This window comes from Lampetra planeri, chromosome 15 (assembly GCF_965212315.1).
Source record: "Lampetra planeri chromosome 15, kcLamPlan1.2.h2, whole genome shotgun sequence".
NCBI lineage: Eukaryota > Metazoa > Chordata > Hyperoartia > Petromyzontiformes > Petromyzontidae > Lampetra > Lampetra planeri.
Window position 1 is genome coordinate 9,688,664 of NC_136121.1, and position 15,515 is coordinate 9,704,178.

Consider the following 15,515-nt stretch of genomic DNA (forward strand, 5'->3'; position numbering starts at 1 on the left):
ACACTTTTTTACTGATTGGCCGTGTCGGGTGGTGGAGGGTTACGACACATTTATAAATAACGCGATCTAAACTCAAAAACGTTGATTATGAAACCTGTAAATATCGCGAGCCCTGATCGTACCAATTCATGTAATCACAAGGAGTCACAGCCCTACACAACGATGCACTCGCCAATGCCAATTTTGTTGCTGTTGTTTCCATCCCTGCTGCTGTTGTCGCTGATGCTGCTGCTATTGCTGCTGCCCCTGTTGTCTTGCCATCACCGATGCCGCATGCAACCGCTGCGTCTGCTTCTGCTTCTAATGCTGCTGCGTCTCCTCCTGCTTCTGCTGATCCTGCTTCTAATGCTGCTGCGTCTCCTCCTGCTTCTGCTGATCCTGCTTCTAATGCTGCTGCGTCTCCTCCTGCTTCTGCTGATCCTGCTTCTAATGCTGCTGTGTCTCCTGCTGCTGATTCTCCTGCTGCTGCTGCTGCCGCCTCCACACCCCTTGCAACTCCCAACGCTGCTGCCGCCCCCTCCCACTTTGCCTTGCGGTCGTCGTCGCCCGCGGCGACAGCGTGCAGCTCAACGCCAACTCGAATCAGATGTCGGCGCGGAACCTGGGCATCGTGTTCGGCCCGACGCTCTTCCAGTCGGAGGGCGCGAGCTGCGAGGAGGTTCACGTGGTGGAGGCTCTCATCAACAACTACGACAGGGTGTTCGAGGTGCCGCGCTCACCCACAGTCCGTTACCCACAACCCCCCTCTGCTGCCTCCCAATTATCCACAACCCCCCTCGCCTCTCGCCCCATTGCTCATCGCTCACTCACCCGTCATCCAGCCCTCACCCGCTCACCCGGGTGAAGCCTTTCGCCTGTTACTGACAGCACCCCCTCACCTTTCACCGCACCTCCTCACCCATTACCCTCCTCACCGGTCGGCTCCGTCAACTGTTACAGCATTGATGGCTCCGTCACTCATCGCTACTCACCGATCATCAGCATCATCATCACCAGCCATGATCTAACCACTACTGGATGAAGGCCCTCCCCCCTCACGGTCTCGCGATGCAACGATCCATCTCGCGCCTGAGCACGAGCCGATTCCTTTGCTCCCCCCCCCCCCTACCTTTACCGTAATTTTTGTAACCGTGGTTGCCTCAACTCCACCAGGTTGATGCGGAGCGTTTCCAGAACGTGCTGCGCGTGATCGAACTCATCATCAAGGGGTTAACGGTCAAGGTACGAGGAGACACCACCGAAAGAGGCGACGTATCATCAGCCATGCTATGGCTCAGGTCTGGCCCAGTTTTGGCCCAGTTCTGGCTCAGTTCTGAACCAGTTTTGGCCCAGTTCTGGCTCAGGTCTGGCCCAGTTTTGGCCCAGGATGAAAGCTAACTAAACCAGGTGCTCAGGCAGAACAGACTGATGATCTTCGCCCAATCACCAATAACTAAACACGCACACACAAATATATATTTCACGTATTTGCCGTCTGAGGGTTATTGCGACTTGGTATAATTATTATTCCTCTTGCTTACACAGAAAAGCCTCGCTCATGACTTTTTTTTCAGGAGGGTCCTGTGCAATGTTCACAGCTGGGGGACGACGATTGCCGTGCGCGGTCCCAATCGAGTAATTTGTGGGCAATGTTTTCAGACGTGTCAAATTTGGACCGTGACTCCGGCACACAATGGCCGACCCATTTCGAATGACGTCACTGCATTTTCGACGTTCCACCGCGAAGCAGGCGGCGCGTAGCACCTCACGGTTGGGAATAACCGGGGCGGCCCACCGGATTCGAGCCACGAAGCTCGAATCCGAACGAACGCCCCGCGGCCATGGCCGTGTCACCACCGCCCAACGGTCCCCGGATCGGTCGGTCGGTCAGTCTGGCGCCTCACAGGTTTTCGAATAGGTCAGGAGTTGAGCCCGGCAAGGTCCCAGGTCTCAGACCCCTAATGTGGGGATAGATTGGGCCGACGTGAGCCCGGTGCACCCACTGAGCCAGGTCGGTGCCCTCCGACAAAGTCGAGTTTTTGTCTGCCGTCGAAACTTAGCTACTGCTGCTGCTTGATTAAATGTACGCAAGTCGTCATTTCGTTGTTGTTTTTGTTTTACAGCCACCTTCCGCTCAAGCTGGGAATTTGATCGTCTCGGTTTATTTTGAGAGGAAGAGCACGGACACCTGCATCAGCCTCAAGGTGCGCATGGACGCGTCCCGCGCGACACGGGGTGCGCGTGAATGCAGAGCCTGCACTGGTGGCAGAGGGCGGTGCACGACGATCTGTTATTGCTGCACTGTTGGCTACATTTTCTGCCTTGGTTAACCCGGGTTGACTAAGGTCAAGACTAAGGCAGACCTGGGTTGACCGATGTGATCACTCGCACTACGTCTGTTCCACCTGGCCAGAGCATTTTTTATTATGCACATGCACTGCGTAACTTGAGCAAGTGTTTGAAGAAAATGTTAATAATAAAGTCTACATTTCGATTTAAAGCTTTCGTGACTGCAGGGATTCATCTTCTTGGTTCTTTCGGTAAAGTCACGTAGAACAGGTCTGTCGATAAGACAGAGTCTTCACCTGAAGACGGCTGCTTGCGTTGTGGCCGAAACGTCGTGAGAATTATTTTATAATGTTTTTTTATTATTTTATTATTTCCATTCTACGTGACTTTACCGAAAGAACCAAGAAGAATAAAGTCTACGTGCATACGTACGGTGGCGCACATGTAAAGTGTGTCCTACTTGCGCTGTCCCGTGTCAGTGGGTAGAGCGTACGGCTCGCAGTCAGAAAGGGATGCAAGTTCAAATCCTGTCAATCACGTTCACTTCTCTCTCTCGGAGTGCTGCATGGCCGTGGGACCTGAGGGTTCATACTTGCCTGTGTGCGTCTATGCATTGTGCGGCGTATGTGTTGTGCAATTGTGTGTGTGCATGTATGTGCTCTTGTGTGTGCGTGTATGTGTTATGTGTGTGCGTCTATGTGTTGTGCGTGTGTGTGTGCGTGTGTGTGTGTGTGCGTGTATGTGTTGTGTGTGCGTGTATGTGTTAGAACTACGCTGCACTATGAACCCGGGAATCCGAGTTCGATTCCCGCTCACGGCCAACACCAGTGACGATTATCTGAACCGGTCTCGGGCCTCCCCTAGGTCGACTCAGCCTCAAATGAGTTCCCGGTGTGGGTGTATAATGAACATCGCCACTGGGGGAGACAAAGGAGGCGAGGTGTGGTGCCTGAACACCGACCCTCTCGTGTACCGTTCCGACACTTCATAGGTGCTCGCGAACAGCAAACGCCCTTCCAGTCTGGTTCACGGCTGTATGTTTGGCTCGTGTTGTTCCCCAGGTGTCGGGGCTCATGACGGCACAGGAGCTGCTCCTGGAGGTGCTCGACCTCAGGGGGGGACAGCTGCAGCACAAGGACTCTGCGATGGCCGTGTTCGAGGTGTCTGGGGAGCTGGGTGAGTCCTCCCGCTGTCAATATTATTGTTGTTCATCCAATACAAATTTCTAGATTTAAAATCGTTCCCACACGCGAACTTTTGGACGATTCATGTGCGTGCGTCCGTGCGTTCGTGCGTCTACGGGGAGCGGTAGCGTAGCAGTTGACGCACTGCGCTATGAACCCGGCAACCCGAGTTTGATTCCCATTCATGGCCAACACCAGTGACGAATATCCCGGGCCTCCCCTAAGTCGACTCAGCCTCAAATGAGTACCTGGTGCGACGTGTCAACGTAGACACTGGGGGGGGGGGGGGGAGACAAAGGCGGCAGTGCGTGCTGCTGGCCGCCCCACCCCGCTTCGTGTGAGCCTGTCGTCCTTCGCAGGTGCTCGCGAACACCTCTCGCCCCAACGGTCGGGTCGGGACAGACGAGCGATCCTCGCCAGAGGTCGCAACCGGGTACCCGATACCCGTACCCTACCCGATCGGCCGGGTAAGGGTACCCGTTTGCGACCCTGGTGCGGCCGGGTATGGGTACAGGTAGGCCGTGAGTCACTGGTGAGTAACTGTTTGTCACTCATTTCCCAACGTCTTGTCTCTTCTCACAATTCAAGTTCCTAGAATCAACCCACCCGCGCCGGCAACATGGCTTCATCCCAGAGGTCGCAATCAGGTACCCGATACCCGTACCCTACCCGTACCCGGCCGGGTACGGGTACAGCCGGGTACGGGTACGGGTACCCGTTTGCGACCCTGGTGCGGCCGGGTACGGGTACGGGTAAGGAATCAAAACCCGTTTGCGACCTCTGACCCTCGCCTTCCCTCCGCGTGCCCGCAGAGCGGCCGCTGCACTACAAGGAGAGGGTCCTGGAGCTTCTGTTCCACCCGGATCCGCAGGAGAACTACCTCCTGGTGAAGAGGCACGCCGACCTCGACGGGATGAGGCGCCACCTCGGTGAGGCCGTGTCCAACGCCTCCTCCTCCCCTCTGCTGCATTGGCCCTGGCTCCGTCTGCTCAACTCTCCGGCCTCCATCACCGTGGGCTCGGCTTGCGAGCGAGAAATTGCCCGCGCCCCTGACACCCGCCCCCCCCCGCCGACCTCTCCTCTTGACTTCTTCTCTGACCTCTGCCATCTCCGCTGCTCCATCTCGGTCCTCCCTGCCAGTGTTGAATTTCATTCATTTCCCGGTGTTACATTTCATTCATTTCATTTTTATTATTCACTCGAGAATGACCAACTCTGAACAACGAAGGGCGGACTCCGTGTGCATGCGTATGATTGATTCTGCGATCTAGACGAAGAGAAAGGAATCTACAGCCCCAAGCATCGACTCAAAACCCACAGGTTGTTGTCATCGTCGATGAGACGAAGCCTCGGCCTAAAACAAACACTCTACTCCCCGCTCTCCCAATCCCTCTTAATCCCTATTCATCCCTCTCATTCCCCTCATTCCCCCCCCCCTCATCCCCCCTAACCCTCTACCCCCTCATCGCCCCCCTCATCCCACCCCTCCTTATCTCCCCCCCCCCCCTCTTCAATACCCCCCGCCCCCCCCCCCCCCGCCCGGTGCTCTCCGTGTGTAGAAGGGCGCGACAAGAAGGAGTGGCAGGGCCCCGTGCGCTTCCGGGAGGAGCGCAGCCTCCACGCTCTGCTCCCGCAGACCGCCAAGTTCAATGAGCGCTTCATGGCTCTCTGCGCCGGGAGGGTGCTCGTTTTCAAGGACAGGAAGGTGAGCCGTGGCGACGGGCAGACAGCAGCCGCCCAACGGCGTGGCCTCCTCGTTTAATGACGGAGTCGGGGGCGGGAGGAGGCACATACAATAACTCGGGTGGCTGCGCGATACAGCCAATGGTAGCGAATCTTTAGAGCGGTGGTTCTTCTCAACCTGGGGGTGCGAGATGCCCTTTCTGGCGGTGCGGGACATGGCGAGATTTTTTTTTTGAAGGAAAATAATCGAAACACAAATTAAGCACGGGCACTTAAGTACAACAGCTACTTTATTTCATCAAACCCTGTGTAGTTATGAAACATTTTTTGTTACGATTGAGAACCAAAGGGGTGCAAGGCCGCAGTAAAGGTCAAGAACCACACTGCTTTCGACAAATGTCAGGCTGAAGGATTCACGACGCGATCTGCCGTTCTGCTCTCTCGCTCTCACCACCCTCGTGGATGACGAAGGGCTGGGCCCACCACGCACAACTGCAAGGCGGTTACATTGTCATCGCCGTTGTCGCTTTGACACTTTCTTTGAAATTCTGCGCGAGGTTTTCGAGATGTTAATCGATCGTGTGTGTGTGCGCGCGCGCGCTTTCCATCGTCAGACCAACAAGGCGGAGAGGGATTGGAGCCTGCAGACGGTGAAGACGTTCCTGGGAATTCGGAGGAAGCTGAAACCTCCCACGAGGTGGCCCCTCCTCATTGTCATTTCACTCACAAGTTGTATAGTGTCCCCAATTGTACGTTCACGTACGCTGTCATTGTGATGCTCTCATGAGACACGGTCCCTGCAATGTAACTCCCTCTAAAGTGGCTTCAATAACTTACTCAACTATGTTATTTTACCAGCTGAAGCCCAGCTGAGACATCAGCTCTTTTGCAGTGGCGACTTGGCCGCACGTGATAGCTATTATTTTTTCTATTTATTGTTATTTTTATTATTATTTATTTTTTACCTACGTGACTTTACCGAAAAAACCTAAGAGTACGTGATAGCTCATGGAAGTGGCTTATTTCAAACGCGCGCATCGGGAAGCCATCCCAGAATTCCACGCGTGTGTTAGTGCGTTTTATTCCTTGCTTTTTGTTGCGCGTGTTTATTGTTTTATTATTATTTTGTATTCTGTGTCGCAGTTTCGGGCTGACCCTGGTGCAAGACAAACAGCGGTGGTGAGTGCGGCACACCTCTAACCCTTGCACCCCCGCGGGTCATCCCGCCTTCGCAAGTGCACGGGACGAGACTCGTTCCATGGGGGGGGCGAGGCTGTCGTTACGATGACATCACGGGTTTCTCGGCGACGCTGTTCATCATCGTAGGCCGTGATCTGTCCACTGCTGGATGAAGGCTTCCCCAAGCTGTTTACCCTCCGTCGTCATTTACTATCTTATCCAGGTTTATAGAGCGCCTTTATCCCAAGGTGCTTTACAGCAGTTATGAAATTGTACGTCAAATGATCGTGGTTTGAGACGAAGTGTGGGGGTTATTAATAGCAGTGGTGTAGTTACGGTGATAGGAGAACATGTGGGAAAGGTTAAGGGAAGGGTTTGGGGTGTAGGTAGGGGTAGGGGTGGTGGGTAGGGGTAGTGGTAGAGGTAGAGGTAGCTGACAGGGGTTGGGGTAGGCCTGGTCATCGCTGAGGGGCAAGGGGCAGGGAGTGGCAGCAGTGTCGGATGGACTCGGGGAGAAGAGATGGCGATTGTTTTAGAGGAGCAGTGGAAGCGGGTTATAGGTAGAGATGATCGTTTTGGGCAAGTATCCGTACAGCTGCTGTTCCCGCGTGCTCGTCACGTTACTCCACTGTGCGCGTGTTCCCCCGTGCGCGTGCCGCTCGACGCTGGCCAAACGTTTGTTGGCGAGCGCCACGAATGTGGACGTGAATATTGGTGAATTTTTATTTTATTTTGTACGTGGGGCCGTTTGTTTCCGCGCCAGGTTTCTGTGCTTCGAGAGCCACCAGGAGCAGTGCGACTGCCTGGCCACCATGCTCAACTTGAAGGTACCGGGAGCCATTCTGAGTCGGTGTCCTTTAACTAAAACTATAAACAATTTTTTTTATTTTACTAAACTGTTCGTCATTTGCCAGAAAAGGCCCACTGGGCTATACAGCTCTTTTTCAGAAGCAACCTGGCCACAAATGGTTGCCCGATAAAGTATGAATGTCTATTGTTTTCAATGTATGTTGAACTTCTTTCACACCACACGTAGCCGACCATGCTAATTGGAGGTATGGCTTATTACGTGGAAACTTATAGCAGCCAAATACTCTTAAACGCATGATTCTAAATGTGGAGGGAAAAACCAGAGGACCCACAAAAAAACCCAGGCAACTATGGGAAGATACTCTTTGGTTCTTTCGGTAAAGTCACGTAGGTGAAAAAATAAAAATAAAATATAAAAATACATTCTTTTTTTTTTCCCACCTACGTCACTTTACCGAAAGAACCAAAGGGTATAGATCCTTGCAGTCACGAAAACTTCAAATCTCAATTATGGGAAGAACATACACACTCCAAATGTACAGCAGGTGTCCGGGTTGGGATTGAACCCACGATCTCCTGGATACCAAGCGAGGTCATAAACATCTCGCCTCGTCTTTACGAGCGAGAATAACATGTCGACTTGATCACCCACGACATATCATTGTCCAGAAAATTCGCTTTTGTGCAGAGTGCTTTGATGGAGTGAGTGAGTCATTGCATTCATTGTTACATCCCACCTCATATGAAACTGGATAAGAAACACCGGATTGCAACAAAGTGCTCCGGTGAGTCCAGGTGAGGTCAAGTTGATTTTTTTTCAACCCAGTTGAGAGCTCAAAGAGCCTCATTTTACGAGTGTGACCCTGATCACCGAAATGACAGAAGCAAAACAAAGCAACTCTCCAGCTGTTATGGGTTAAAATAAAAACAATGTAAATACAAATTCATTCTCAATCGACCAATGGATAAAGGCGTACCACTCACGACTGATGTCAGCCATGGACAGGAACCAAGCAGCTTTAGAATTGTATAGCCATATACGCGGGTCATCAAATCGTTCCGGATTCCTCTCAATTCTCACTGCGCTCTCTCCCGTGCCCGCCTGACCCCCCCCCCCACACCACCCCATCCCATCCCACGCGCCTCTCTACCACCGGCAGCACAAGGGCGACGTGTGGCCTCCCGACGGCGACACCCGCAGCCGCACCTCCTCCACGACCCAGAAGCTTGGCAGCCAGGTTCTCATCCCCCTGCGGGGCAGCGATTTGCACCGGCTGACGCTCACCAACAGCATGGCCTTCAAGGAGCCTGTACGGCGATTGCCCACACGATTGATCGCACGCTCGCACGCACCAAACGCGCACACACCACGCACACACCACGCACACACCACGCACACGACTGCACGTATGCACGCACGCGACGAACGTGTGTGCACACGTCACAAAGACAAAGATTCCCCCCCCCACACCCCCCGTATGGGCTTGACAGACTCTCGGGGCAAGTGCTGTTAGCGAGGACCTATGAAGACCGCCTGCATGGCACACGAGGGGGTGGGTGGCCAGCACTACGCCCGGCCGCGTTTGTCTTCCCAGTGGCTATGTTTACACCCCGCCCAAGTTACTAATCTGAGTCAATCTAGGGGAGGCCCAGGACCGGTTCAGTTGACCGTGAGCGGGAATCGGTAGGGGTTTATAGCACGGTGCGCTAACCGCTACACCGCCGCTCGTCAGACACATGTGTACGTGCATGACTGCACGTACAAATGCACCGAACGCACACGTATGCACGGAGATGGACGGACGACTTTTGACTCACCTGCGTACTGGGTCTGCGTACTGTCTCTGCGTGCTGTGCGTACTATGCGTGCTGTGCCTGCGTGCTGTGCCTGCGTGCTGTGCGCCGCTGCTGCATTATTCGCGGACATTCAGCAGCGTAGGTGGCACCCCAGGGAGGCTGTCGCTCACCTTCCCAGCTCGACTCGCGTTGAAATACAAATCGTTGTCACATGCCGCACGCAACCTAATCATCACTTGACCCTTCCTATTTTGGAGTCGTTGACGCACGTACGCATGCGCACCCGCACGAGCTCCGGCTAAATCCAAATCGACGACCTCCACTTCGCGAAATCAATCGCCCGGCTCCTTCCGTGGTACTCGAGATGTAAACCGGTGTGCTCGGGAACACGTGTGTATGGGATGGAGTTTCAGAAACGTTGGCTTTGGCGAGGTGGTGAGGAAAAATACCACGACGGAGTTCACAGTGGCAGTCCCCCCGATATCCCCAACTCTCCCTCCAGCCTCCAGTCGGTCATCATCCTTGCTCCGTTTGAATTCTCGAGGGTCTCCTTGTCATTTATCGTACTTTCCTTCCAAAATGTTTCGCTTCTTCACAAGTCCTGTCAGCGTTTTGTCTCTCGGTATGTTTTTGTTGAACTTTTTTATATCTTCAAGCGTTCTCATCAGCAAAGAAAACGGCCCGGCACAGTTAAAGTAAATAAAAATTACTATTTTATTTGACCAGGTAAAAAGGCCCACTGAGCTACGAAGCTCTTTCTCATAATCAACCTGGCAATCACAAACGATAGCTCAACGAAGTGGCTTATCACGTGGAAATTTATAGCAGCCAAATACTCTAAACGCCAATGTTGATTCTAAATGTGGAGGGGACAAGCTGGAGTCCCCGGAGAAAAATCCACGCGACCCACAGGTGAAAACATGCAAACTCCAAATATACAGGTGTCGGGATCGAACCCACGACTTCCTGCGTACCAGGCGAGGGAGAGAACATCTTGCCACCGCGGCTCAGTGGTTACGAGCATCATATTCTTTGGGTCTTTTGGTAAAGTCACGTAGATGGGTTCAAAGAAAATAACAAAAAAAACTATGACGTTTCGATCGCAACGCAAGCGATCGAAACATCGTTTTTTGGATATTTTTTGTTATTTTCTTTGAACCTATCTACGTGACTTTACCGAGAGACCCAAGGAATATGAATTCCTGCAGTCACGAAAGCTTTAAGTCAAGATTTACGATTATCATTTCAGAGCCTGCTCTGAGAAGCACAGCACAGCTCTGAGCTCGGTGACCCACACAGGTAAATGTAACCTTTGACCCGAAGTGATTCCGTCTGCCCCGGCACCAGCCCCTCCCTGCCCGAGGTTTATTTACAAATTGCTGCTTTTCCATGGACCCTTAAACAGTCTCGTGGTTCTGCGGGCTGGGCCAACTTCCCTCCGTTTGCGCCTGCGGGTGGAGGGAAAGCGACCGTGACCTTTCAAAAATGTTCACAGATTGACGTGCATGTGGGCTGGGTTACTGTACACCCCATTGCAATGTCATTATTTTTATATTATTGGTTCTTTCGGTAAAGTCACGTAGAAGGGAAATAATAAAATAATATGAATATTAAACAATAACAATTCTGACGACGTTCCGACTGCAACACAAGCAATCATCATCAGGTGTGAAATCCACATGATGATGATTGCTTGTGTTGCAGTCGAAACGTCAGGTGTGAAATCCACAGATGATGATTGCTTGTGTTGCAGTCGAAACGTCATGAGAATTGTTAATGTTTTATATTTATATTAATTTATTATTTCCCTTCTACGTGACTTTACCGAAAGAACCAAGAATATGAATCCCTGCAGTCACGAAAGCTTTAAATCAAAAGTCATTATTTTTGTTTTCATTATTCACAATATTTATATATAGATATGTGTGTGTATATAAAAACGTGGATCTGAAGTGAACCTAAGAGAAACGCGTGGCCCGGTTAAAGCTCGCTTGGTGGACAAATCTGCCACAGCAACCCGGACTGGGCCCACCGTCCCGGTCCACGGACCGAGACAGCCGACTCTTTAGTGGGCGTTGGGAACGCAGCAAATGTCAGGGCTCTCGGACAGCGGCCTCCATCGGGGAGTTGTAGGTTGCATGACATAAAAATGGTTACTGATTTAAAAAAAAAAATTTGACTCGTTGCATGGAGCTGCGTCGTCACTGCGCTGTTCTTGTGCCGTAGCGCTGCGCTTCTCCTCCGCTTCTCCACGCTTCTCTTCGCTTGTGGCCTGCGTCCACGTTCGTGCATTTCTCTGCCTCCACTTAATTTGCTGTGCGCGTGGTCCTGCCCCCCTTACACTCGCCGTAGTTTAAAACGAGCACTCCACATGCCTGACAATAACCGCCGTGTACGGCCCTTGCCACCGCGTGTGCTGTCGTTAAACCTCCTGCTGGCTCTGACTGCGTAAATGTGCAATGTTGATTTCGGAGTATTCCCGCAGCAAGGGCACACGGAGTGGGCCCTTGCACTTTTGCCGACCCGGTGTTTGCAAGGCAAATTGCGTGGAAGTGAAACTGCGTGCTTGGCAGTGCATGAGCCCGCAAGCTTGTACTTACTGCTTCAGCCATCCCTAACAGAGAGACGTTCCCTAATAACAAAGAAATTACATAACCCAAATCTTAACATTGCTTCTAGATTTGAAGCGTTCGTGACTGCAAGGATTCATACTCTTAGTTTTTTCGGTAAAGTCACGTAGGCAAAAAATGAAATTACAGCAAATCTAGATTTGCTGTATCAGGTGGGACCGTCACAATCTAGCTGTGACGGTCCCACCTGATGACGGAGACTTGTGTTGCCTCCGAAACGTCGTGATTTTTATTATTTTATTTCTATTATTACTTTTATTAATTTTAATTTCATTTTTTGCCTACGTGACTTTACCGAAAAAACTAAGAGTACTTAACATTGCTGCTGTTTTTTGCATTTGTCTCACGGTTGTTTGTCCTCAGCTGTGTCCGCTCGTCTTGCAAGGGAGACAAGAGAAGGTGGCTCAGAGGGGCCCAGGCCACTGCGGAGGTCCTTGGTTCGAATCCGGGGTTCAGACACCCGTGATTTGGACCGGGTTTTTAAGTGTAGCAGTGAGTTGATAGTCCTCAGCTCGGTCGCCAATGATTGCAACATTTTTTTTCACCGTAATTTAACGACATTCAGGCTCTGACAAATCTGAAAAAATATTAGACGGTTATGCAGTGGACATTTCTCTGCAACAGAGCGTGTGGGAGAGTGTGGTGCCCCCTGGTCTGCAGAGAAAGGGGTTCACTTTAAAGGATCTCAGAATTAGTTATGTGAAATCTCCTTCTTACAGACCATTATCTGTTGAAGGAGATATCACAACGCTCTGCGAGCGATGCAAATTGTCACCTCATCTCATGGCCGATGGCATCGATGGCACAATTGAAACGAGATTGTGGGGGGGGGGGGGGGGGGGGAATACAAAATCTCCCTGTAATAATAACAGATAAATGGAAATATAATTTTTCAACTCAAACTTTTAATGTTTTTTTTTGTTTTTCTCAGGAGGACCCAACTGCGGACGAGAGGAGGCCCGAGCTGGACGACCCCGCCCTGGCCGCACCGTGGCCTCAAGAGAACGGCAAGGCCGCCGCGCTCCCCGAGCCCCGCGCGGCCCTCACGCCTCCCTCCCGTCAGGACCAGGTGGCCGCCAGCGCAACCCACGCTCCACTGCTGCCGCCATCCTGCCGTCAAGGCCAGGTGCAGGTGGCGGCCTCCCCGGCCCCGTCCCCGCCAACGCCGCCGGGCCTGCGCCCGCAGCACAAGGTGCTCGTGCCGAGCCTGGAGCAGCCGCAGCAGCTCAAGTGTTCGGCGTCGAGCGAGCCGCGCCAGGCGGGCCGGGCCTCGCCGGTGACCCCGGAGCCGGCTCAGCAGGCGCCCCCCACGCCGAAACCGCGGCAGCAGCTCGCGAGGAAGTCGCCGCAGCAGGGCCCGCACGCGACGCCCGTCGCCCCCGCGCCATCCGCGCAGCCGGCGGGCGCGGGGCCTGGACAAAGGCCGGCGGTCGCGGCCCAGACGCCCTCCGTCGAGCCGTTCAGCCCCGTGTGGCCTCAGGCCGCGGGACCGAGGGTGGAGAGACATGTTTCCGTGAAGCTCGATGGTCAGTTTGCGATCGACCCGGTCACCGCCCAGAAGAAGAACTTGCACTTTAACGTGATGCACGAGCTGAGCTCGTTCCTCAAGCAGGCCGTGGACCTGGAGACCGTGGAGAGCAGCGAGGCGTGACGGCGCCGTCCGCGCCCAAGCGGCGGGTCCGTACTTCGGCTCCTCTCCCTTGTTGTGTTTTTTTTTCAACGATCCGGCTTCGTCCTCTTCACCTCGCAGCACCGCCCTCGGCACTGCGCGGCTCCTGAGACGTCGCGAGGCAACGACGCCTCGTGGTGGCTTCCCCGCGCCGCACTCGGCGGCCGTCGTCTGGTCGTCCAAGCGACGCCATTGCAGGACGCATTCGAACGTCGACGCCCAGGACAATGAAAGTGTGGCCCCACGGCCTTTTTCTTGCGGGAGCAGTCAGCGGCGTTGTTCTCCCGTCGGATGCGTTGCGAGGTATTTTCTTTCAATGCTGCGGGTGTGCATCTCAAGACACTGTTGTGAGCCGGAACGAAAAGCACGCGTCGCTTCTGTGCAGCAGAACGGCAGCAAGCGATGCATTTTTGTACGAGAAAAAAATAACATGCAGTGCTGTCACAATAGCGGTGTCTGTTGCAGATGCACCTCCAGCGGTGGAAGGTTCAAGCAGTCCCCGGTTAATGCTGCAGTGCTGTGAAGTTTCCTCCGCATTGCGTGGCGTTCGATATCGTGCCTTGACTCTCCGCGGTTAGTTAACGTGACCATACTTCGCCGTGCCGGTCAGCGTGGATTTTGTAAAGGTGGCCTTCCCGTTGGGGCACACGGAGAAACGTCGCCCATTCGCCTGTTTTAGGTGCACACAAAAAAAGACAAAGAATCCCCCCTCCCCCGCACACAGCCACGTGGCATAATTATAGAGTGCTGTTAGCGGGCACCTGCTAAGGGCCGGCACGTCACACGAGGCATTGAGCGTGGCCAGTGTCACGCTCGGCCCACCGTAATCCGCCCCGCGCTGACGTTCGCGCGCTCCATCACCGTCCACCGATGTTACCCGTGGCCAGTCAATTGAGGTTGTCGGGTGCGCGCAAACACCGCAGTGCCCCTCCCCACCACTGCGCCACCACTCCACTCGTCAATTTATTAAGAGAAATAACACCGACGCCGCTGCTGCTGCATGGAACTTGCCCATCTCTCCCTGGCGATGAAGGTCGTCGCCCAAACAGGTGGCACTTTTGAAGAAAAAAAAAGTGTCTGGAATTTAGTTCGTAATTCTCGTTGTTTTGGTCGCACAGGGTTACACCATTCTGCGCGGAGCGTTCGAGTGCTCGTTACCCTCTCGTTAGGGTGCTTTGGTCCCTACGCTGCAGGGTTGGTGCAGTGTTGACACAGCAAGGGGGGAACCTGGGTTCAATTCCTGACTCCAGGTGCCTTTCTCTGTGGAGTTTGGATGTTCTCTCCCCCCCCCCCCCCTGTTTTGCGTGGGATTGCTCCAGATTCTCGAGTTTCCTCCCAGAGCTAAAACATTCATTGGTGTTGGCCAAACAGCCCAATGTAGCAGGACACTCCTAACAAAGACTCTTAGGACTCTGTGTGTCTTTTCCTGAGTGGATGGATAATTGGGTTCTTTTGTTAATGGCCAAAGATCCCAATGTAGCAGGAACTTACGGGAAAAAAATAGTATTTTGACACTCGGTGAGACTTGCCTGGATATATTAGAAGTACATTTTATACGAATCAGGGGCCCTCGCTATGGCCACGTGGCTTTTCATTTATCACGGAGCAAAACAATCAAGGCCAGTTTGGCCCCAAATAATGACCGCTGGCAAACGCTTATCGGTAACAGACAATAACACGGCGAACAGTAAAACACGGCGAAACAGGAGACGAGCGGTACAATATGGTGTGCCGGGCAGCGTAGGCAATGGAGGGCAAAGTTACAATGATCGTGCTGCCACGTGCCGTCTGCCGTGGCGGTGCCATCCTGAACATTGGGGCCGAGAGTGGCAGCAGAGGCCACTGTCCAGCGAGGACTCCTCCACCAAACCGAACGCCCACTCGCCGACGCAACGGTGAGTAGGCAAAACGTGTTCCATTACAATTTGTTTTGCCAATAAGCTGAGATGGGTTCAAGTCGTCTGGCACTTGGTTGTGGCCATGAACTTACGTCGGATGAAAAATCTGCACGTATGCAAGTATGCTGATTGTAGCATAGTCTATTGCTGTGGAGTGAGGGTTTTATGTAAAAAATGTAAAACTTGTTAATACTGTCGTTGTTTCCCCGACGTGTTTAATACTGTACTAAATATGCTCGCTTTTTTACCGTTTTTTTAAGAGGCTTTTGCACCATTTTGTAATGCTTAAAAGATCATTTCTTTCGTGATCGCCGTGACGTTTTTCTTCTCTGTGTAATGCCCCCTTCCTCCCATTTTCTTTTCTACGAAAGTCAATAAAACGACACAAAAAAATCGA

The 15,515-nt window shown here is 52.8% G+C and overlaps 1 protein-coding gene across 4 annotated transcripts in view; it reads left to right on the plus strand.

Moving 5' to 3' along the window:
• The window catches only part of LOC144722700 (arf-GAP with Rho-GAP domain, ANK repeat and PH domain-containing protein 1-like), a 76,955-nt gene extending 61,440 nt beyond the window's left edge, over positions 1-15,515 (plus strand). Inside the window, exons 25-36 of one of the 4 annotated variants that reach the window (XM_078601022.1) lie at positions 559-706; positions 1,153-1,221; positions 2,103-2,183; positions 3,330-3,444; positions 4,265-4,381; positions 5,012-5,157; positions 5,750-5,832; positions 6,279-6,314; positions 7,078-7,141; positions 8,285-8,434; positions 10,171-10,220; positions 12,483-12,569. In XM_078601022.1, the coding sequence (XP_078457148.1) occupies positions 559-706; positions 1,153-1,221; positions 2,103-2,183; positions 3,330-3,444; positions 4,265-4,381; positions 5,012-5,157; positions 5,750-5,832; positions 6,279-6,314; positions 7,078-7,141; positions 8,285-8,434; positions 10,171-10,182 (1,021 nt within the window). In that variant the 3' untranslated portion in view covers positions 10,183-10,220; positions 12,483-12,569. Of the gene's footprint in view, positions 1-558; positions 707-1,152; positions 1,222-2,102; positions 2,184-3,329; positions 3,445-3,811; positions 4,382-5,011; positions 5,158-5,749; positions 5,833-6,278; positions 6,315-7,077; positions 7,142-8,284; positions 8,435-10,170; positions 12,388-12,482 lie in introns of those variants that run through there. The other 3 variants (XM_078601021.1, XM_078601023.1, XM_078601025.1) reach the window with 3 other exon arrangements.